The sequence below is a fragment of the Equus asinus genome, chromosome 23 (genome assembly GCF_041296235.1).
Source record: "Equus asinus isolate D_3611 breed Donkey chromosome 23, EquAss-T2T_v2, whole genome shotgun sequence".
Classification (NCBI taxonomy): Eukaryota; Metazoa; Chordata; class Mammalia; order Perissodactyla; family Equidae; genus Equus; species Equus asinus.
The window spans coordinates 65,934,530-65,956,865 of record NC_091812.1 but is presented as its reverse complement, the minus strand read 5'-3'; the positions used below and the strand labels follow the sequence as shown (position 1 = coordinate 65,956,865).

General features: G+C 47.7%; 1 protein-coding gene across 1 annotated transcript in view; it reads right to left on the bottom strand.

The window, feature by feature from the left end:
• Positions 1-21,971, bottom strand: part of SHC3 (SHC adaptor protein 3) — a 122,350-nt gene extending 100,379 nt beyond the window's left edge. Inside the window, exon 1 of the mRNA XM_014857729.3 lies at positions 18,424-21,971. Coding sequence (XP_014713215.3) covers positions 18,424-18,879 — 456 coding nt within the window. The 5' untranslated portion in view covers positions 18,880-21,971. The remainder of the gene's footprint in view (positions 1-18,423) is intronic.
• Positions 21,972-22,336: the final 365 nt, after the last annotated feature.

Genomic DNA, 22,336 nt, shown 5'->3' with positions numbered 1-22,336 from the left:
AGCAGGGCAATGTCCGTACCCGGGATCCAAACCGGAGAATGCTGGGCCGTCAAAGCAGAATGTGCAAACTTAGCCACTGCACCTCAGGGCTGGCCCCTGTCCATCTTTTTTGTTTTGCTATCCTAGTGGGTAGGAAGTGGTGCTCACTGCGGTTTTGATTTGCCTTCCCCTAATGACTAAAGATGTTGAGCATCTTTCCAAGGGATTGCTGGCCATCTGTATGTCTTTTTTGTAAAAATGTCTATTCAAAGCCTTTGCTCATTTTTTAATTGGGTTATTTTTCTTTTCATTGTTGAGTTGTAATACTTCTTTATATATTCTGAATGCCAGTCCCTTATCAGACAAACGATTTGCAAATATTTTCTTCCATTCTGTGGTCGTCTTTTCACTTTCTTGATAGTGTCCTTTGAAGGACAAAAGTTTTCCCTTTGGATGAAGTTCAGTTTACCTATTTTTGTTTTGTTGCTTGTGCTTTTGGTGTCATAGCTAAGAAACCACTGCTTACTCCAAGGCCACAAAGATTTACTCCTGTGTGTTTTCTGTGAGTTTTATGCTTTTAGCTCTTACATTGGGTCTGTGATCCATTTTGGGTTAATTTTTATCTATGGTGTGAGAAGGGGTCCAACTTCCTTCTTTTCTATGTGGATATTCAGTTGCCCTGGCACCGTCTGTTGAAAAGACAATTCTCCATTGAATGGTCTTGGCGCTCCTGACAAAAATCCAGTGACCCTAAACATGAGGCTTTATTTCTGGACTCTCAACTCTTTTCCATTGATCTGTATGTCTATACTTAGGCCAGTATCATATTGTTTTGAAATCAGAAAGTGTTGAGTCCTCTAACTTTGTTCTTCTTTATCAAGATTGTTTTGGCTATTCTGGGCATAGTGGCATTTTTAAATTATTTATTAATTATTTAATTAAGTCTCTATATGATTAGTGTGTTTGATTATTCAGTTAGTTTCTGACTTTTTCATCAGAACGTGCGCTCCATGAGGGCAGAGACCACGGCTGTTTTTTTATTCCCAATTGTATCCTCAGCACCTGTACAGGGCCTGACACGTTATATAAACTCATGCAATTTATTGAATAAATGAATAAATGATTGAATACTCAAGTTTTTGTAATGACGTATATTGGAAATAGCCTAAATGTTCAAAAATTTAAAAAATGTTTAAGTAGATTATAATACATTAATGGGATAGAATATTATGCAACCATTCAAAACCATGTATTTCAATAATATTTAATGATTTGGAGAATCATTGAGCCCAATCTCAACTTTGCATAAATGAAAATAAGGGCTGGAAAAAAACACGGAAATTTAATAGAGTTATCATGGAAGATTGTGATTTTAATTTTTTTAATGTTCTTCTCTACTCTCTACTTTTTCTGTCATTAGCGTGTATTGCTTTCATTAAAGAAAGCTGAACGTTATTAACTAAAAGAATCCATCCTCAGTAAGTTGTGCACAGTCTTCTGCATTTGCAGTAATGGTCTATTCTCTTCCTAGGATTTTGTTGTTAGTGGAGCCGACCCCCTGTGACTTGAGTAGATTCCGTTTCTATCAGGGGAGGTGGCCACACGTGATGAATGGTTCTCTGGGAAGCTGGGGTTAAGATGTGGGGTGTAAGTTGCACCGTGAACAGGCTCCTGCACGAGCCTCGCTTCTGTTGGGGAATCGTCACCCAACCACCTGTGAGCACCCACGGCCCAGGGCGGGCTCTGAGCGCCACCTCTTCCCTCCAGATCCCTGGACTGCTCCTCTCCCCAGGGGTGACCAGGGGGCTTGAACGCAGCTAAGTGCCACCACCCATACTATCAAACAGAGTTCAAGTGGCATCAACTAATAGAATGTGTAGCAACTTGAACTTCAAGAAGAATTCTTTTCCAGAATTTTTAGGTTTGAAAAATCCTTCATGGATTGTAATTAGTCTTTGGGTGGTGAACATGACATCTACACAGAATTCTACACAGAATTCAAAATATATTATGACATACACCTGAAAGTTATACAACATTATAAGACAATGTTACTGCAATAAAATAAATAAATAAATAAAACTTTTTTAAAAACCCTTTAGAATTGCTCAAGTTAATTGTGGCCCAACCATCTTAGAGAGCCCACCACAAATGCCTGTGTTCGAGAGCACCAGCTCACAATGTCCACCCTCCACTTGCATCCACAGCGTACTTCGTCTGGTATTGCTATCAAACAATCTGAAGGGCCAGAATGACTTGACTTAGTGATGCTAAAGTTAAGATTATTTGTTAGGAACTTTACATACATTTGAGAGAAGGAAAACTCATGATTGCATCAACTGGTTAGCCTAATCTACTTTATACAGGATTTTGTATCATTGAAGTTATGTATTTATAAAATTTCCTCTAAAAATAACCTTGAATTTATTGAAAAGTTACCATCCACACTAGAGGAATGGGCCATTCTTAACACTAATTTGCCAAATATAGTTAGTATTTTTTCATTTAAAAGGTCGTGGACAAAAACTAATCAAAGGTGGCAGAAGTCAGAACAGTGGGTCCCCTGGGAGGGTGCGGACCGGCTGGGGCAGGAGGAAGCCTCGTGAGATCTGGAAACATACTTTAGATCTCGGTCAGGTGCTTGCATGAGTGTGGTGTGTGTGTGTGCTCCTTGAGGTGATGCACTCAACTCAAGGTTACATGACCTACAATGTACTCAATAAAAAGAATAAAAGATCATTGCTTTTAAGAGAGCCCTTGAAACTTTTATTTTTAGTGCTCATCTTTTTCTGATAACTAATGTATGTTCATTGTACAAAAATGTGGAAAATACAAGCATCAAAAAATTAATATCCTGTCTAATCAACCCACCAGAATAACTTGGCATTATGATAAATGTTGTTGGAAGCCCTATAACAGCTCAGCTTCTGTTTACTGGCTTATAGGGCAGCTGGCAAGCTCTTTATTAACACCAGTCAACTTCAACACAACTGAGGAAGATGCAGCCTTGTAGACACCACCCACCCCCGGTGATGGCTCTTTCCAACAGCCATGCAAATAGTCTGAAGAAGCTATGAAGCTGAGAACCCAAAATTGGGGCCAGGAAGAGCACACAGTCACGTCAGCTTTCATCTCATCGAGTCCCAACCTCATGTCCACCTTGGTGGTGACGAGGACGGCACGGCACCATCATGTCTTGTGGAACAGATTCACATGAGTTGGGAGGCTGAGCTCACACAGAGCTGGAGTCACAGTCTTGTGATATGACAGTACTCTCTCTTGAATAAAGAGAATGAATAATCAGCCTCTTTGACTGAAGGCGGAGGCCGGCCCTGACTCATGGAACATTAGAGAGGTGAGCTCTGGATTCAACAATGTGGCTGTGGGTGGCTCAAACAGCGACCATTCAGTAAGCGTCTGCCACCGGCCAGGCAGTGTGCCAATCCCCTACACTCTACTCCTCCTGCTGAGCCTATAAAGACTTTGCTATTGTCACCCCTATTTTAGACAAGGGACTTGAGTCTCAGGTGCCTCCAGACAGCAGGCATTACTCTGGTGAGGGGAAGACTGAGAGTTAAGCAAAGTTGTCCACGTGTCCAGAGAACCCAGGGTCCCTGTTGTTGAGGGTGAAGCCTGACTCTTTCTGAGCCAGAAATGTGTTTCCAGTGTGGCAGGACACAAAGGGCATGTGAAGACAGGACACTGTAGGCCAGTCTCACAGGAACAAATAGGTGGGTATGGGAGGAGGTGCCACCCCACTTCCAATTCTTCGACCTCTTTTGTCAGATTTTTTTCAACTCCCATACAGTTAATTCAGAGAAGACATTAGCCATTTGGTTCTATCTGAGCCCACTGCTAAGTTTCCGTAGCTGGGCGACAATTCTCTTTTAATCTTTCATCTCACAGAGAAAATTACATTAATACAAAAGCTATATGGGCTTTCATCAAAGAGCCAGGATGCCTTTGTAAATGTTAGCTGGTGGCGTGTGTCATCCATCTCATTTACGACGAGGAAGCTGAGTCAGAGAGAGGAAATATGACTGGGGTTTGGTTAAAAGTAAACCACAGCCACGCAATAGGCCACATCTGCTCTTCCAAGTCAAAAGAAAAGAGGGAAGAAACGGTCCAAAAATACATGCTGGTATTACAGCTAAAGCCACGTTCCAGCTACTGTGCGAAGGAGGCCACGTGCACCAGCCCTCTGACCCCACCCTGCCTCCTTCCACCTCTCCCCTCCTCACTCTGGCACTAAACCAGCTGCTGGGTCTTAGAAAAAAAGCATTCTCTCCCCTGGAGCACTGGTTTTCTTCACCCCCACCAAAAAATAATAAAAAAAGATTATTGGACGAGATGGCCCTGGTGGTCTGTTAGCTGCCCTCTGTGTCGCCAACAGCCACATTCCTAGCCCGGTCAGCCTCTTCCTTCCTTCCTGGGGACCCACTGGGCCTGGGTCCCAGTCTCAACACTGGGTCTCCATATGCTTGGCCCGAACTGTATCTGGATGCCCTTGGCTGGAGCCTGCCTCACTCCTTCCCCTCAGAGAGCAGCCATCAGCCTGTGGTCTGGACTCAGAGACTGAGAAGAGGGCCACTGGCTGGGAGGCCTTGTCATGGCTACTTGTTGAGACAGCCCAGTTCCATTCCTGCTATTGGTGGTTTGCGTCTTCTCTCTTTTTATCTCTGTCGGTCTTGCTGGATTTACCTATCTTATTGATTTTTTTGAAAAAATCAGATTTTTTTCCTTGTTTTTTTTCCTATTGATTTTCTATTTTTGATTTTATTAATTTCTGGTGTTATTTCCTTCCTGCTGCTTGCTTTGGCTCTATCTTGTTCTTCTTTTTTGGTGTCTTCAGAACGACACTCAGACTATTGGTTGGAGAACTTTTCTCTTTTCCAACGTCAGCATTCAATGCTGTAAATTTCCCCCTCAGTACTCTTCTAGCTGCATCCCACATATTTCAACATGTCGTAGTTTCATTTTCTTTCAGTTCTATGTATTTTTTTTTATTTCCTTTCAACTTTCCCTTTGTCCCATGGGTTATTTATAGGCTTGTCGTTTACTTTCCAAGAGTTTGGAGATTTTCCTGTTGTCTTTCCTTGACTTCTAATTGATTCCACTATGGCAAGAGAATACACTCTGTATGATTTCAATTATTTTAAATTTGGTTGGACTTGTTTTATGGCTCGAGATGTCCATTTTGGCGGATGTTCCGCAGGCACTTGATAAGAATGCTCATTCTGCTGTGGTTTCCTGGAGCACTCTATGTGTGTCTACTAAATCCTCTTGGTTGATAGTGTCATTCAGCTCGGATATTCTTGCTGATTTTCTGCATAGTATCCTACAAATTGCTCAGAGTGGGCTTTTGAAGTCTCCAACTATAATTGTGGACATATACAAACATTTCTGTATTTGTTCCTGTTACAAGAATGTGTTCATATTATACACACATTGCTGCATCATGCTTTTCTCGCCCAACAACACCTTGTGAAAATCTTTTCCAGTCAATCATAACTGGACTCTAATTCACTGTTTTAAGTAGCTGCATATTATTGCATGGTGTGAAGGCACCAGGACTTATTCCACTGTTCTACTGTGGGACATCATCTTTGTTTGATGGGAGGCATAATTCCCAGTGATGATCCCACTGGTCTTCTCAATTGCAATTCTGAGTTTCGATGACAGGCTGACGGTGGAAACTCACAGTAACCGAGTGGCCTGTAGTAGGCAGTGGGGGTGGGAGGGTGGGCAGGAGAGGTGAGTCTACATTGAGGCTTTTGACAAAAGGAAACGTGACTCTGAAAATCATTAATAACGCTGCTTGTAGATCGTAACAAACAAGGCATAAAGAAAGCCCAATCGTTCTTTCTTGGAAAGAGGAACAGCTGTATCATAAAGACGAATTTCTCTTAGTTGTGTGGGCCTATGAACTAAGGCCCAAATTATTCTTAGGACGGGACAAAACTCTAAAAATAGAATATATACCAACCCAAGCCAGAACTGCAATTCCACCAAATTCTCTACATGAGCGGAATCTCTTAAACGTAATTTACAAACTGGGCTGAAAATAGAAAGGAGAATCCAGGATATTGTGAGATCAAGACCATTGACCGAGTGAGAAATGCTTAGCTTGGAGAGCAGAAGGCTGAAGGAAACGCACCCCCAGCTCCCTCAAGGACTGCCACCTGGCGAGAGGGAGATCAGTCCGCAGATGCCACCAGGTGGAGGGAGGTCATCGAGCACAGTCAAAGAAGGGCCTGCACTGGACTGTCCCCCAGTACATAGGGAGCGTTCAGACTCTAAGAAGCTACAGCCTGCGTAACCAACAAACGGCAGCCGACGTCTAGGCTTCGCTCTGACCCTGCCAGTCTGCGAGCAGTCTCTTCGCATCCCCCGGGCAAACGCCACGCCCACGGCTGCCTCCACAGCGCTTCCCACTCTGATTCTCCTGTTCCACCCTGCACCTACTAGATCTGGACAGTCTTTCAGGACCCAGAGAAAACGCCACCCCTTCTGGGAAGCCTTTCCTGGTAACTCGAGCCCACCGCTGTCATTAGCCCGTGCTCAACAGGAATTTTTTTCCTTTTTAAAATGGAGCAGCTTTGTCTGCTCAGCTGGATTGCAAGGTCCTTTTGGAAAACTGCCCCGCACCTCTTTCACAATCCACAATACCTTCCACTGGACAAGGCACACAAGAGAGCCCTCAAAAAACGTTTGTGGATACATTCGTTTCCCCCATCCTGTTTCATAAATCTGTGCACTTCAATTAGCGGTGGGGGCACGTGGCAGTGCTCAGAAGATTTGCTTTCTGTTTGGAAACGTCCTGGTGGAATTTGGCTATACAATATTTTAACTTAATAACCATCACTCAGAGCTCTCATTAAAGTTGATTCTCTTACTGAAACCCTCCTGCAATTAGCTTTAAAGAGAAAGGGCAGAAAAAACAGAATTCATGGATCTACTAATAATGCTTCCCCTCGAACCGCCTGTAAAGACTTCGGGTGGGCTGGGTCCCTCATGCCAGTTCACAAAAAGAACAATTACCAAGAAATTTTTAAATAGAGCAGAGTTCAAAACGTGCCTCTCTGGAGTGACATTCTTAATCACCAATAGTACATAGATAGGCCCTTAGGTCACCCTCCTGATGGGTCTCTTTTGCTCTGTCACACTTCCCAGTGTCCTGCAGCCACCTCCGCTCCTCCACCTTTGCACGATAAGTGTGCATCACAGGCTCTTTCCCCAGGGAAGTCTTGGAAGAGCCAGTTCACCGCCTTTCCCACAACTGATAACCTGACAGCACACATATGTGACCCCTTTTCTAGAGAATGATTGCCTTGAAAGCAGGGCCCATTTAGTTCATCTTGGGATCTCAGGGGCCCAGTGGTAGGACCCGGGAAGTTCCCACTTAATTGGACTGAACTGATGAATACAGAGAAAGTCCACAGAGCTATAGGGATCCATCATTGACTCTGCCCTCACGAGAGACGCAGGAGGGAACAGCTGCTGAGTCTTGAAAGTGAACAGAGTGTTATTCTAGGTCAAGGTGGGGTGGAGAAAAGGGGCCCAGAGGGAGAGAGTCGAGCTAAGGCCAGAGATGCAACTGATTTGGGGGAAACAAGTTGTTTCATGGGGCTGGAGTATCAGGGGTTAAGGAGGAGGAGAGGAAGCTCAGGAGAGAAACTGAAGCCAAACTATGAACGTTCATATCTCATAATAAGGAGGCGGACTGAATTCTGTACACTAAGGCAGCACAGAGAGCTTTTAATTAGGAAGGGGAGACACGTATTTTACAAAGATAAATGATTCACCACATTAACAGGAAAAAGGTGAAAAATACATATTTACCTCACTAGATACTGAAAAATCCATTAAGAAAATTCAACAACCATTTCAGATTTTTTTTTTTTTTAGTATTTTTTTTTTTAAGATTTTATTTTTTCCTTTTTCTCCCCAAAGACCCCCGGTACATAGTTGTGTATTCTTCTTTGTGGGTTCCTCTAGTTGTGGCACGTGGGACGCTGCCTCAGCGTGGTCCGACGAGCAGTGCCATGTCCGCGCCCAGGATTCGAACCGACGAAACACTGGGCCGCCTGCAGCGGAGCGCGCGAACTTAACCACTCGGCCACGGGGCCAGCCCCCATTTCAGATTTTTTTTAAAAACAACTAAGGTTATAGGAGGTTTTTCTTAATTTGTAAAAGTGTATATAACAATACACGTCCTCGTTAATAAGCTGAGTACAGAAGGACTTACTTTGTAGCCAGGAATGAAAAAGTGAACTTCACCAACAGCATTAATCATTCTACTCAAGTTCCCACCAATGCGATAAGAAAAGAAAAGGATTAATATTACCTAAAATTTATTGTACACAGGCAAAAATATTTGCCCAAGTGGAAAGATGCATGCAGAAGAATGTTCATTATTTTAGCATCTGTGAGAAACTGGAAACTATCTACATGCCTAACAACAGGCAACTGTTTGAACAAATTTTAGAACATCCACATTTTTGAGTACTAAGCAAGTGTCAAAAAGATTGAAGCAGATTTGCAGGTACTAATATTGAAAGATTTCCAAGGAATACTAAGTGAAAAGAACATGTCACAGAACAATATATGTAGAATGCTTAACTTAATGTAAGGGAAAGGAAGAAGAAAAGATCAAAGAAAGGAAGAAAAAGACACGTAAGCGCGCATCTGGAAACATAAATAGCCAACAGTTGACGGTGATTATCTCTGAGAGGAAGAAAATTAGAAGTATTTGGGAAAGGAATGTAGGAAACTTTGTTTGAAACTTTTTGGTGGACTATATCACATTTTTTATCAAATTTAAAAAGAAGAGTCTTTCCTGAAGCAAGCCTCTGAAGACCAGCTAGTTTATTGCAATGATCACAGCTAGAAATGGAGAAGCTGTGAATCAGGACAAAAGGAAAAGAAAAGAAGAAAGACTGGAAACCCTGTTGAGTAGAAATAAGGGTTCAGTGATTGAACAGATGTAATGGGTTCAGGAAAGGTAGGTATTCAAGGACGGCACTCAGTCCGCAACTTGGGGAGTGGGTGAACAGTGACACCATTAACTAAGGAACAGAATGCAGGTCATGAATTCACTTTGAGACATGCTTCACTTAAGAGGCCCAGAAATAGTGGATGGACACAGTGCATGGACAATGAGCCGTATAGATCTGGACTCAGTGGACGCCACTGGCCTTTGGCCCATGGTGCTGGTCCAAGCCGTCATCATCCCTCCTAACTGTCTCCTAATTGCCTCTACTTTCATTCCCCCTTTTCACACAGAAGATAGAACAATCTTTCAGCAAATCTTCAGTGGCTTCCCACTGTACCTGCCTGGCGCTGGCCTCCCCCTCGGGACCCATCACCCTCCCCGTGACTCGACACATTCTAGCTACACTGGATATCCTCAGTTTCTATCTCCTCCTCCTAGAATGGGCCCCCCCGACACACTCAGCACCAACACAGCTGCACACACACTCCACCCACCTTCCTGGATCATTTCCACCCCCATCATTTAGGGCTCCATTTTGCTATCATTTCCTCGGAGAAGCCATCTTTGATTTCCACATCCCCACCACCAACGTGGTCCTCGGTATGTTCTCTCATCTGTCTCCTCCATTGGCATCAAAAGAGCAGGAAGCATGCCTTTTTAATCCACCTCTGTCTCCCAACCTCTGGCACAGGCCTACCCCAGAATGGGAACTCACTATCAACGGAATGCAATAATGGGTTAGCATATTGATGGAGGAGTGAATTAATGATGGATAAACAGAGGGAGCAAGACTGTTCACAGACAATCCAGGGAGAGGAAGAAGAAACGAGGGCCACGGGAGAACTGAAGAGGAAGACTCTCCATGGCAGACGCCGGGAGCCTGGGAGCCACGCTGCGGGCTGACAGCACCAGGTGCTGTGGGAGGGGGTCAAGTGGAAAAAGAAGTGAAAGGGGGGTTTTAGATTTTACAATTAGGGGATCACTAAAGACCCTCTTGCAGACACTGTCCGTGGATTGGGAGAAGCCGGTTGTCACATGTCGGCGTTAATAAGACGAGAGGAAGGGAATGAGGAAAGATGAGATTCGAGAGGGAAGAAGGGATGCTGGGGGTGGGGAGGGGAGAGTGCTGTTTTAGGGTGGAGGAGGCCGAAGGAGGATGTCTACAGAAATAAATTGTTATTGTAAACGGTAATAAATACTCAAAAATCGACCCTTCCTAATTCTTTTATGACACTTTACCATGTCTACTCTCTTGTCGTTAAGACTCTTCAAAGCTGTGTTACTGCACACCCCCTCCCACCTCCAGCAGCACAGGGTGGTAGCTATTTACACCACAAAGATTGGCAAACACTGCAGATGGTGACTTTTTTGTCGGGAGAGCTAAGTGTTAACTGTTTACCAGCACACTCCTGCCCTGGGGTCTTACGCGAGTTGGTAAACAGCAGGAGGAAGAGAGCCTGCACGGTAGAAGGACAGGAGTCTGTGGGCAACCACGGAACGTCAGAATCCTCCCTCTGGCCATCATTTGACAGATCTTATTTTCTTCTCTCACGTGAGTCAGTAAGTCACTCTGCAAACAAGGCTATTATCTATCATGGGAGTTGTTACTTCCAGTGGAAAACATTCCAGCTCAGTTCTTTAGGCAGAGCAGCCACCACGCCTCACAAAGGACAATCCTTTAAAAAGCAGCGTCTCCAGCTCAGAGACCAGGAGGAGGGTCTGGGGGGGCCCTCAAGGGATGAGGTGGGCAGAACGAGCCCAGGGTGCCAAGGTTGCAGCCCCGTGTGTGGACCAACAGTTCTGGACCTGCCCCAGCTTCCTGCAGTCACATGGACGTGGATAGAGGAGAGAAGCTTCCAGAACGTGCTCTCAGCACAGGCTCGGGTGCCCACGGTGCCTCCTTGGATCCAGAGCCGTGGCCGGCTGGCCACCTGACGCCAGCTCTCCCACACAGAGCCCCGCTTCCTGCAGGGCCCGGCCCTGGCCATTTCCACTTTCTGACCACACTTAATCTTGCTCTTTAACTTGTTCAAGGCCGACAAATAGAAGCATATTTCAAATACTTTAAAAAAAATACATGTGAGCAAATCTGAAATTGAGAACACTGCATCTATAAATTACTATTTTTGTTATTATTGTTTGCAAATTAGAAAAAAACACATCACATGGTTTCTCCATTTTAGTAGTGACACACCTTGCTCTAGAAACTTCTCTGTCCCCTTCTGGGGCCTCTGTACCACAGATGCATAAGACGCTGCATGGCCCCCAGTGATCCGGCTCCTACCTTGGTGATGACGTGAGATGTGACACCCGCTTTCCTCAAGGCACAGGAGGCCGTCGGAGCCTCCACTCTGAGCGAGTGTGCAAATCACAGCCACAAATGCTTGACAAGGCCTTGTAACAGATCTCTTTCCATACGCATGCACATCCTATCGGCTGTTTCTCTGGAGAACCAGAACCAATACGATACTATTAAAAACAATTTGGGAGAACCCTTGCCGGTTGCTAGAGGAGGCCCCACCGGGCTGGGAGGCAGGGTGGTCCAGTGGTGCCTGAGCAGGGGAGGCTGAAAGGTGTGGCTTCCACCGTGTCACCTGAGGCTGCCATCAGAGGCATCTCCTGGAGCCAGGGGCCATCAGCTCTGAAGGAGAGACGGCAGAGGCTACCTCGCCTCCTCACAGCGCGGCCTCACGGACCACAGAGTCGAATGGAGGGACGACACGGTGTGCACACACAGTTCACCCGCAGGAGGGCCCTTCAGCGGGGCTGGCTCTTCCCCACGAAGACCACTCAGAACCGTCGTGCTGTCACTGTTTTATTCCAAGAGGTCACCACGTTCCGTGACTCCCTCTTTGGAGGAAAACACAAGGGGCCCGATAATACGGTGTTTCCACTGAAAACCAGGTTGGGGCCGGTTCTTTGTCAACAGACCGAGAACCCCCTTGTAATTTTTAAATTGTTTCTCAAACAGAAGGTTTCTATTTGGGCAAGTGGCATTAGAAATGTTTAATATTTCAAAGCAAAAAGCAATAGTATTGGCCACATCGTCCGTCGGTCCCTCTGGACGGCCAGACGGTCACATTTCCCGGGATTTGATGAAGTCGGGTTGGTCAGGGCATCTCAGCAGAGAGCACTGCTGGCATGAGGCTGGGCGAAGGCTGAGCCCCAGCGCGTGCGCAGGGGTCACACAAGTTTAAATTCTTAAAATCCGGAATGAAGGCTTCGCTGCTTTTTCTGCCATTCAGTAGACAGAAGACAGGAGCGGCTCCCCCGAGGGGCTTTCGCTTCAGGAAACAACACACTTCAGACGCCGCACTAGGACGGCTTCTAGTCTAACATAAGCAGCTCAGAACAATGAGCTCTTTGAATATTTTTTTCTCAGAAAGCCTTGGCTTTGAGTGGTTTCAGATAGTCCACCACTGCAGGGGCGTTAGAAGCCAGGGACACCAGCGACAAGGTGAGCCCCGCTCCCCCTCCTTGCTCTCTCATCTCTGTGGCTTCTTCCTCCGGCTTCCAGATTTCTCTACAGTTCCCTGCAGGCTCCTGGAATGATGGCTAGAACCCAGGTATCCACTGGAAAGTGGTGGAACTGGCCCGATCAGCCATGGAGCAGGCAAGGGAAGTCTGAGCCCAGAATCTGAGGGCCAAAGGCTCCACAGATGCACTGAGCTGCCGCTCTCTGCCCAGCCAAGAGCAGAGGCTGACCCCAGCCAGAGTGCCTTGCAGATGCGAGAAGATTCCAGCTCCCCAAGAAGAGCAGAGACTGGCCCTCTCCTTCCAGGCATGTCAGGGGCGCACGCAGCACCTGCTTGCCGACTCCTCACCAAGAGGAAGAGCAGGACCCTGCCTGAACCTTAGAAACTCAGCCTCTGGCCTGGCATCTCGCTGGGATCCAGGCATACATGCGGAGACTCCCGGCCCCCCACCCCGAGTTTAACTAGCGCCATTCTGTTTATTTACGCTCAGGACTGCTCTGAAATTCTTAGATGGTCATCAGAGAAACATCACCAATCTTTGTACTGACGGGCGCAGACTGACATGCATCAGTGGGCCACTGTCACCACCCTGGTGCTGGGCAGGGTGAGACCAAATGGGGACAGAACCATTTACTTTTTTACTTCAACTGAAAATCAGTACTTACGATCCTGCAGGACCAAAAGCAAGTTGTAAGGTTTGTTATGTGGCCGCACACACGCTCCATGCTCAACATCCATCCTGTTGTGAAGTTACACACACACACCATGGTCAACATCTACCCTGTTGTGTGCTTACACACACACAGAAGATCAACACCCCTCCATTCAACAGGCCAGTCCTATGCTTAACCTCTGCCCCTATAACAGTATGCCTCATGCACCACATATGGTAACTCTTTTCTGCTAAATTTCAAAAATCTTTTCTTGCCCTTAATCCAGGAAATAGGCACAACTGGTCATCTCGTTCCCAAACCGTCTTATTTCTGAATTAAATAATTCCATTTAACTTCATTTGTCCTTGGCTTTTTTCATTTAAAATGCTGAACCCTTGTCACACTTCCCTCTGAGCCCCGGCAAACTTTCTGGGTGGCTGTGTGGGGTCTGCTCCTGTCGCAGCCACGCCGCAGGCCCCTGACCAGGGTATGCACGCCCCAGACACTGTGTGAATCTCATAGACCTCTTTCTTCCAGTCACACAAGGTATAGGAACAAGGCACTACCCCAGCCATGATGCCGCCACTTCCAACGGGGCCAGGCCCCCGGGTCACAGGAGCCCGGCCCAGAGCAGCCTGAGCCTCTGTGTCCTGCAGCAGGCACAGAAAGGTCCAGAGAGGGGGTGCACCTCTGGAGCCCCACACTCTGAGGTGGCCGAGTGGTGCGCAGCTCCGGGTGTCCTGCTCCCACCTAGGCACCCTATACAAGGCCACGTTCCTGCTCTGGGGTACCACAACTAAGCAAGAGCTCCCGGCTTCCCACGCCCTTCAGGACGAGCCTGTTGGCTGGAACAGCCTCTTACAGGGTTTGGACGTTTTCTACCCCCAGTTTCCATCATCAGGACTTTGCTTAAATGGTATTTTTCACATATTCTTCAAAAATATAGCATATGCTCAAAGATAAAGCACAGTGAGGAGGCAGAGGAGAAAGAAGCCTACTTTCTACAGGATTGAAGTTTCATCAACAGCTTATTTTTCAGAATTATTTTCTCTTAAACATGAATATAAAAGAAATGAATGAGATAATCAGGTATTTCTGGACATACGACATTTGCTATTTTCTAACAAGAGAGAAAATAGCCCGCGTCCAAAGTCGTCACAGGTTGTCTGCTTGTGTGTGTATGTGGTGTGTGTGGCGTGCGTGTGCACACACATTTAACACATCTGCTCTACCTGCATCACATGAAAAAAGAGAAGACACACTTTCCAGATCAAATTAGTAATTTTGTCTATTAATCTCAAAAAATTTTCTTGAACTGTTTTTCAAGCCATTTGGACAATACTTATGTGTAAGCTATCCATATTATGAGATTTTTTTCAACAATCATAAGAAAAAAATCAGCTTCACTCCACATCAAGAACAATTTTTTAATCTAGAATTAAAACAAAATTCAATCTGTCCCACCAGAATAATTCATCACGGCTCATCTTGAAATAACGTTGCTGAGGACTGAACAGTGTGACTTTCGCCCGTAGTTATCAAAGAGAAAAAGTGCTAAGAAAAAGAAATACCAATTAAGAATAAATTTTAGAGTAAGTGCAATTTATAAAGACCGTCTATAAAGAGCAATAGGATATTTATAAGTAAAATGGGTAATTTATGCCACCTAAATATCATCAGATTCACAAAGGAGAGAAACAGAATAATTTTTAAAGAATTCTTTTAAAAATAAGACTTCCTTCCAAAAGAAAAACAATCTAGCATATCAGGAGATAATTCAGTAGTTTCTGATTGCTAAAATCTTCCGTAAACAGCTTGTAACTTAGATTGCAGTAAAGATACAACGCTCTGCAGACTGAGACATACGGGGGTCTGAGGGACGGTCCCCAGCATTTACGAACCATGTCACCTGCTCCCCCGGTGTTGATGGGGAGCGGTGAGTGTCTGAAGGCACTCCTGTGCACTTGGGCCTCCTGTTCCTGCCATGGGCACTGGGTGGGCCCTAAACGTGGTCACTTCTTACCCTTTTTTGAGTCTGTGGTGTGACCTGCTGTAAGGAGGACCCCTTCTTTGGGAGACCCCTGGGGCCAATGGCTAGCCCCCTGCAGCCCACACAATATTGCCCGCCATCAGGAGGGTCAAGTCTGACCCTCAAGGCCATGCCGGACTTCGGACAGCACTTCGACTTCAGCCAGTGGCTGTCCTTAGGAACGGACCCCCAACTGTTCACATCTATCTTTCCCTCCTGAAGTCATGGCTCTCTGCGCCTCTCAGCGGAGCACCTCCTTGTGGCCTTTGGAACCCGCTGAGGACCAGCAGCAGACCCCATGGGCACTCAGTGTCCTGGCCAGCTAGGACTTTTGGGCAATATAACTTGAAGGTGGGCAGCGTGTAGTCAATACTTGTCTGCATTTCTATCGGCCTCTCGGCTCCAAATTTAAGATAGTTTTAAAGTTGAATTGTGATGAAAACATTCACTGTTCCTAGCTGTTGGATTTTTCTTTTCTTTCCATCAAGGGCATATTTTCTTGTTCTTTCCCTTTTGTGTCACCAAAAGAAAAAAACAGGTGACAGGTATATTTGGAGGGTACAAAGGTGATGCCAGTGATGCCACCTGACATAAATACTACCCCAGAGGCTGCGGGCCCTGGAGCCCTCCACGATGGCAAGACCTCGCGCTGTTACTGGCAGCAGACCCGAGTGGAGGGCTGACTACGTATGCCCCGAGCTTTGAGCCCCAGTGTTGCTCAGGAACTTTCCCATTGTCCAATTTTACTTCCTCTGTTAATTAAATCACAACCTGCTGTTCAAATAGTGTGATGTTTCCTAGATGATCAAAACCCACCAGACTTCTGTATTCTGCAGTTTCCACTTTCATGTAAGTAGATTAAGTTGAAACATTTGAGACTAGATTGAGAGTAGATTGAGTTGAAACATATGAAACATGAATATTGCACGCCACATCCTGACAGTGTCTAGAAGTAGGTATGTCTATGAGGGAGACATCTACAATTATACAGCATATGAGTTTTCCAGGAAACTGGAAAACATTTGGGGATCTTCCTTAATTCAGAAATATTTTTAAATGAAAAGGAATAATAAGTTCTTTCCCAAACCTAAGCCTTTAGATTTTACGACTGATGGACAGAGAGATAATAAACATTGCCCCTTTCTATCTACCAGACATCTTTTAAAGCAAGGATACCAATAACGCCTTTCACAAATCAGTACACAATACCGAATTAAGATTATTTTTCAGTTTTGCGATTTTTCAAGAAAATAAGTTCATGGTTCTAAACTCAACATGGGCCATGTGGAAATGCACACCAACAGAGGGTCATAGGATAATGGGAACCCTTCAGTGTCTTGTCTGTTTAGCCACATGAGTTCAAACTTCTCCCGAGAAGCCTGAGCTTATGTTCACATGACTCCACGTTCATGGGTGAGGATGGACCAGGCGACGGCCCCGAGCACTGATTAGCCACACTGTGCGTCCCTAGGTCACTGCCACCCTTTATTTGAGCCTCAGCAAACTAACCCTAAGACCCAGAAGGCTCTGGGCAGACCCAGCCCTCCACCTACTTGAGAACTGCTGCTGCTGGGCGGTCACGACCTGACTCAGGAGTGGCCCAGCAGTGTAGACTTGAGTCAGCCACGACACACAGCCAGCACGACGGCCGCCGCCGTTCGCCACAAAGCAAGAGCAGAGCCCGAAGCAAAGTGAATGATTTTTTTTAAGGGAAACTTTAAAGGCATAAATTTGAGAATTCTCCCTCCATTTGAAAACTACCCTCTACGTTCAATGTGACAGGTGTAAAAGCTTTGTCAAGGTCTACTTGCCTATTTTAAGCGTAGGCTTTTTTTTTTTTTTTGAGATAGTAATTGTACTAACACACTAGAAGTAATAAACTCTGGTGTCACTTCTTCACCTCAAAGTTGTAGGGGCTTTCTCTTTTTTCTTCTTTGGCTCATGGTTATATAATTTAAAGAACGAACACAAGAAGAATATTCATTTTCTTTTATAATAAACTCAGTCAGATGTGCCTATTTTATGCTGACATTTATGATGTCCTTTTATAAACTACATTAACGTGTTTTCAGAAGCTAACATGAAGACTGCCTGAAAAAGCAGCCTCACGAGAAGAGGCCCCATTTTTAACACTGACGATCACATTCCTTTGTCAGCACTTTTTAGATAGTTAAAAATAATCCACAAAGTTAACTGTTTCCTTTAGTATTTTAGGTCCAAGATTACCAAGATGCAACATTTTGCCTGAGGATGTGGTCTGTCAAATTTTTAAACTGGATCTGTAGCCAATATATACAGACCAGGCTCTGGGCTGCCAGGCTTGTCAGTGTTGTTGGCAACACTGTGGGCAGGGAGTTTGTGCCTCATCTCTTTTTAAATAAAAAGCCAAGCCTTGGAATGACGGGATTGAAAACCTCCCCCCGAGCCTCCTTCCCAGCCTGGCAGACGTCTGCCCCAGTGAGCGCAGTGCTGGCCGCCACTGCCCAACAGGCAGCAGGGTACAAGCAGGTGCAGGCCATTTGGACTTTGCTCAGTATTTGTTCTTTAAATATCATAAACTACTTGCATAAGGGAGGAATTTTATGGAGCACATTGGGCATGATTTTTTAATTCTTTGTGTTGGAGGAAACATCTCCTTTCCAGCCTGTGGCTCAGGGCCACGCACCTCGGGGCCCTTTAGCCTATTTAAATGGAAGATGACATTCCCTGGGGAAAACGGCCCGGAATTCTGCTGCTGCTGTAACCCACAGCTGGTAGGTATGGCATGAAGGGCAGACCCTGCAGACAGCCTTGCTGGGCAAGAAAGTGCAGCTTCTCTTCTATGAAGCAGGCGCCTGTGGCCTGCACTGCAGGGAGCTGGACCTTGCTGCTGTGGGGAAGGCAAGCGCCCACCTGGCGCCCAGGGCAAACCGAACAGAGGTGGTGACGCACCCGCATTTCTCCTCGCAGGGGCTGCCCAGGTCTTCCCAGTGCCTGCCCAGGGGAGGCCAAGTGCACAGTTGCCAGGCAGAGGGGCCTGCTCCTGGAGGGGCACTGGCCGGACACACAGCCAAGCAAGGTGGCAAAGCCATGCCAAAGGAGTGCAGCCAAGGGAAATCAGGACAGAGTGAGGTCACCGATTTCAAACCATCTCCCAATGGATGCGAAACGGGCGCGTTGGCAGTGCCCTGTTCCCGCGGCCAGGCGAGCTGACTGCGAAGGAGTGCGCACCTCCTGGCCTCCAGGGCGACCCACCGTGGCGGACGCCCCTGCACCCGGCTTCCCCACCCGGCGGCCCGCGCCCGCACCCACCTTGACGACGTAGGTGACTCCGGCGCCCAGCACCTGGTCGCTGGCGTGCGGGGCGCGGGGCAGCGGCTCGTCGCCGGGCCGGCCCTTCCTGGCTGCGCGCATGGCCGGGGCGCGGGGGCCGGGGGGCGCGCTGCCGTCCGGGGCGGCCAGGCTGGGAGCGCTGCAGCTGCCCGAGAGCCGCGCGCCCGCCCGCTCCCTGGCCGCCGACAGGCCGCGGAGGCCCGAGCTGGAGAGTTTCAGGTGGGACACCTTGTGGAGCAGGTGGCCCAGGCTGCCCGGGCCATCGTCGGGCGCCCTGCGCAGCGCGTCTCCGGACACCAGGTAGGGGGCCGCCGCCGGCGCCGCGCGCGCCGCCGAGACCTTGCCGCCGCCGCTCACCGACAGGTTGTGCAGAAGGTCATCGACCGATGTCACCGAGTCATTCCTGAAGCGGTTGTACTTGGTGCGTGGAAGCATGCCCCTCCGTGGGCTCGCCGCATCCGCCCGGGCGCTGCAGGAGCCGGCCCCGGCGCGGGCTGCCGCGCATAGCAGGGGCCGCGGTCCCGGGCGGGACGCAGCGCCGGGACAGCCGGCGGGTGCGGGGCAGCGGCGCCGGCCGCCCACTGCTAACAGCCCGCGCCGCCGCGGCCACGCAGCCCCGGGCCCGGGCTCGGCTGCTGAGGGCGGCGCGGTAGCTTTGCAAAAGTCATAGTTTCCTCTGATGAGCGCCCAGCTGCTCGGGGCTGCTCACAGCAAAAGCATGACTCACTCCGAGAGGAGACCCTTCTCAACAAAGGCTCGGTGAGCGCTGCAAATCACTTCCTGTAGCAAAAAAAAAAAAAAAAAAAGAGGAAAAAAAAAACCACATACACCCACTGACAGCACACAGGAACCAATCAGTTCTCAAATTTCCTTCTTCTACCTTCCCAGATATTTTCTTCCAACCTTTGGTTTTTCACCTCCCCTTCCCCCACACACGCAGCCTTTGTGCCAGGGAGAATTCAGTCCCTTCAGATGAGCAGGTGAACTTTCTGAAACCCGACATTCTGAGCCGGGGTTTTCTCTTCCCTGTGCAGCCCATCAGTGGGAGGCCCAAAGTATCTGACAGTGATGCGTTAAAATGTGACGAAGCCTTTTTAAGAATAAAATCTTCAGCAGATCCTCATGAATTCTGATTTGGAAGCGGCAGGAATTGCTAAATAGCAAAGAAAAAAAGGAATTATTCACTCCCAGGTGAACATGAAATACTAATTTCCTGGGTTTTTCTTTTTTCTTTTCACATCAACTGAGCAGCCATGACAAGTGTCTTTGTGGCAGCGCAGTTCCTCCAAAAAAAAAAAAAAAAAAAATCTGCATATGAACTTCTGCACAGAGCCAATGAGGGCATCCTCCCTCGCTAATTTACAGCAGCCTTTCTCAGTCAGGGTTCAGTCGAATACGACTTCCAAAAAAGAAGAAGAGAGCTTCTGTGATGGATGGCACCAGGCTCCAGAAATCTATCCGAAAAAAGGAGCTGCGCTCGAAGCTTTCTTCCAACTGAATGTGTTCCAGCTCTGGAAAAAAGCCTAAGAAACGCTACCCATGCATTTCAATGTCCCTTCAGTCGCTGCTTGCAACCCCACAGTAAGAATGAAGAAAATGCAGCTGCTCTGGTCACGCATCAAATCCGCAGGAAAGATGCTTTCTTTTCAGGAGACAGACGGGCTGTGAGTGAAACGCACAGGCCTCCTTCCTCCCGACGGGAGAACAGGCCACTGGTGGCCCCCAGAAGGTCTGCGGACACTCAACCCCAATGGCCCCCGGTCGCCGTGGCCTCTGTTCTTCTGCGTCATGCATTGAGATGACCTGCCCGACAGACACCAGGATAGGCTCCCCTCCAAGTTCCCCGGCTGCTTCTGCGCAAGCAAATGCGTTTACCTCTAGCCCATTATCAGGCCGCCCTGAGTCTTCTGACACCCACAGCTAGACGTGTGACCCATGAGGTACCGAGGCTTGACGAGCTTAGGGAGCAGGTGTGGCGAGGCCCACTCTCGGCAGGCTGCCGGGGAGGCCAGCTGCCGGCACGCAGGAGGCGAGGAGCAGCGGCTCCCCTCCCAGGGCCGCAGGCCTAGCAGAGCGGCCGCGTGGCTCTCAGTTTTTCCCTTCCCCTTGCTTGCATAGCAACAGCAAATGCACGCCCCACAGATGGTTGTGACGGTTGTCAAGGCCCCCCCAAATCTAAAGCAAAAATGTCTTATCATTCCCAAACCGTGGTCCTCATTAGAAGCAGACAAAAACAGCAAATGTGAATGAAATGCTGTTTGTGTGAATGAAAGGGCTAGCAAGCGAGCCAGCGTTTCTGTGAATGAAGCGGGGCCTTGCGGCCGCGCCAAGCAATCCCCTGGTTCCAGCGGCCTCAGCCAATGAGCAGCCGCCCCGATGACTCATTCAACAAAGGCTTGCTCAATAGTGGAAGATTCCATTTCAATCAAAGGCGGGATCTTTCATCCAACGGCAGTGTGGGAAAAAGAAAAAGGAAAAAACGCCAGGCTGATCACAAAGATGCAGGACGGAAGGGGACCACTGCCATGGAGAGAAGAAAAACTAAATTTTCAAGGGAATTCGAGAACCGTTGGTCAGGTCCGAACGTGCACAGGATTGCCCCCTTGGAGGTGAGCTGTGCCCCCAAACTTTCATTCAGCCGTTCATTTACATCAAGGAGCAACCGTGAATGTGCCGCTCGGTTCAGCACTTATTATGAATGTACAGCGAATGCATTCAAAACCTGGGGCCTCGCCCTCGATTCTTTTTGTGAAAGGAACACAGAGCACGCGGCACGTTCTGAATCTCTAAGGAGAAAGAAACCCACAGCTACACAGTTAACCCCTTAACCGACGGAGGGCTCCTGTTTCTTTTACAGTGAAAAGGCAAATGGAGAGAGATTGGCTTTTCAAGATATAAATAGCAATATAAATGTACTATATGTCAGAAGATACATAAACAAAGAGAGTGATTAATATTCCAAGAACACGATAGAAAAGCTTACTTATCGGGACGATGGGATCATCATTTTGGAAGGTAGGAGAAAAGCGGAAGGAACCCCCCTCCGAAGGCTCCCCAGGACCAGAATAGAAGCTGCAAGCCCAGCCGGCATCCCCCGCCCCGCCCTCCCGGGAGAGCCCCCGGGCCCCTCGGGGCTTTACTGCTTATTTTAGACACTGTCCCCAAAGCCTGAGTAGCTGGTTTATCAGACTGCGACAACGCAGAGGTGGATGGCAGAGGGAATTTTCATGGTCTGGCAACACAGGAAAACAGACAAAAGGAAGCCATTATAAATAGAGCCCTGAGATTCGAGAAAGGCAGGCAGCCCGGGGTCGTGGACGGTAGTCTTTCCAGAATATTGTGGGTTTTCTTTTTAAATCTATTAATTTAAAAGAGTATTAGTTTTCTATTGCTGCTGTAACCACAAAATCAGTGGTTTGAAACGAGAGAAATTTATTGTCTCCAATGCTGTAGGTCACAGAAACCGGTGGCATGTGGATACAGAGGAGGAGGTGCACGGGGGCTCCTTCTGGGGGTCTACAGGAGAATCCTTATCCTGGCCTCTTCCTGCTTCCGGAGGCCGCCCACGCGCTCCTGAGGACTGGCCCGAGCTGGGCCCAGGGTGGGGGGGCGGGGGGAGTGGCTTTGCCCCGTAGAAGGTTTCCTTCTAGCAAAAGAGGCAGAAAATACAAAATTAATATTATAGCCTGTATGCTACACCAATTTTTAAATACGTGTGACACAAAAGCTATGCAAAGGGAGTGTGCTGAGCTTGGCCCAAGGATGTTGGGGTGACTTCAGTGGGGAGATGGCCCCCCAGCAGAGTTTGGAGGGGTTGCTGGGGTCTTCCAGGTAGATGAGGGGAAAAGACACCTCAGGAGGAGATGCTGTGTGGGGAGCAGCTCAGGGCCTG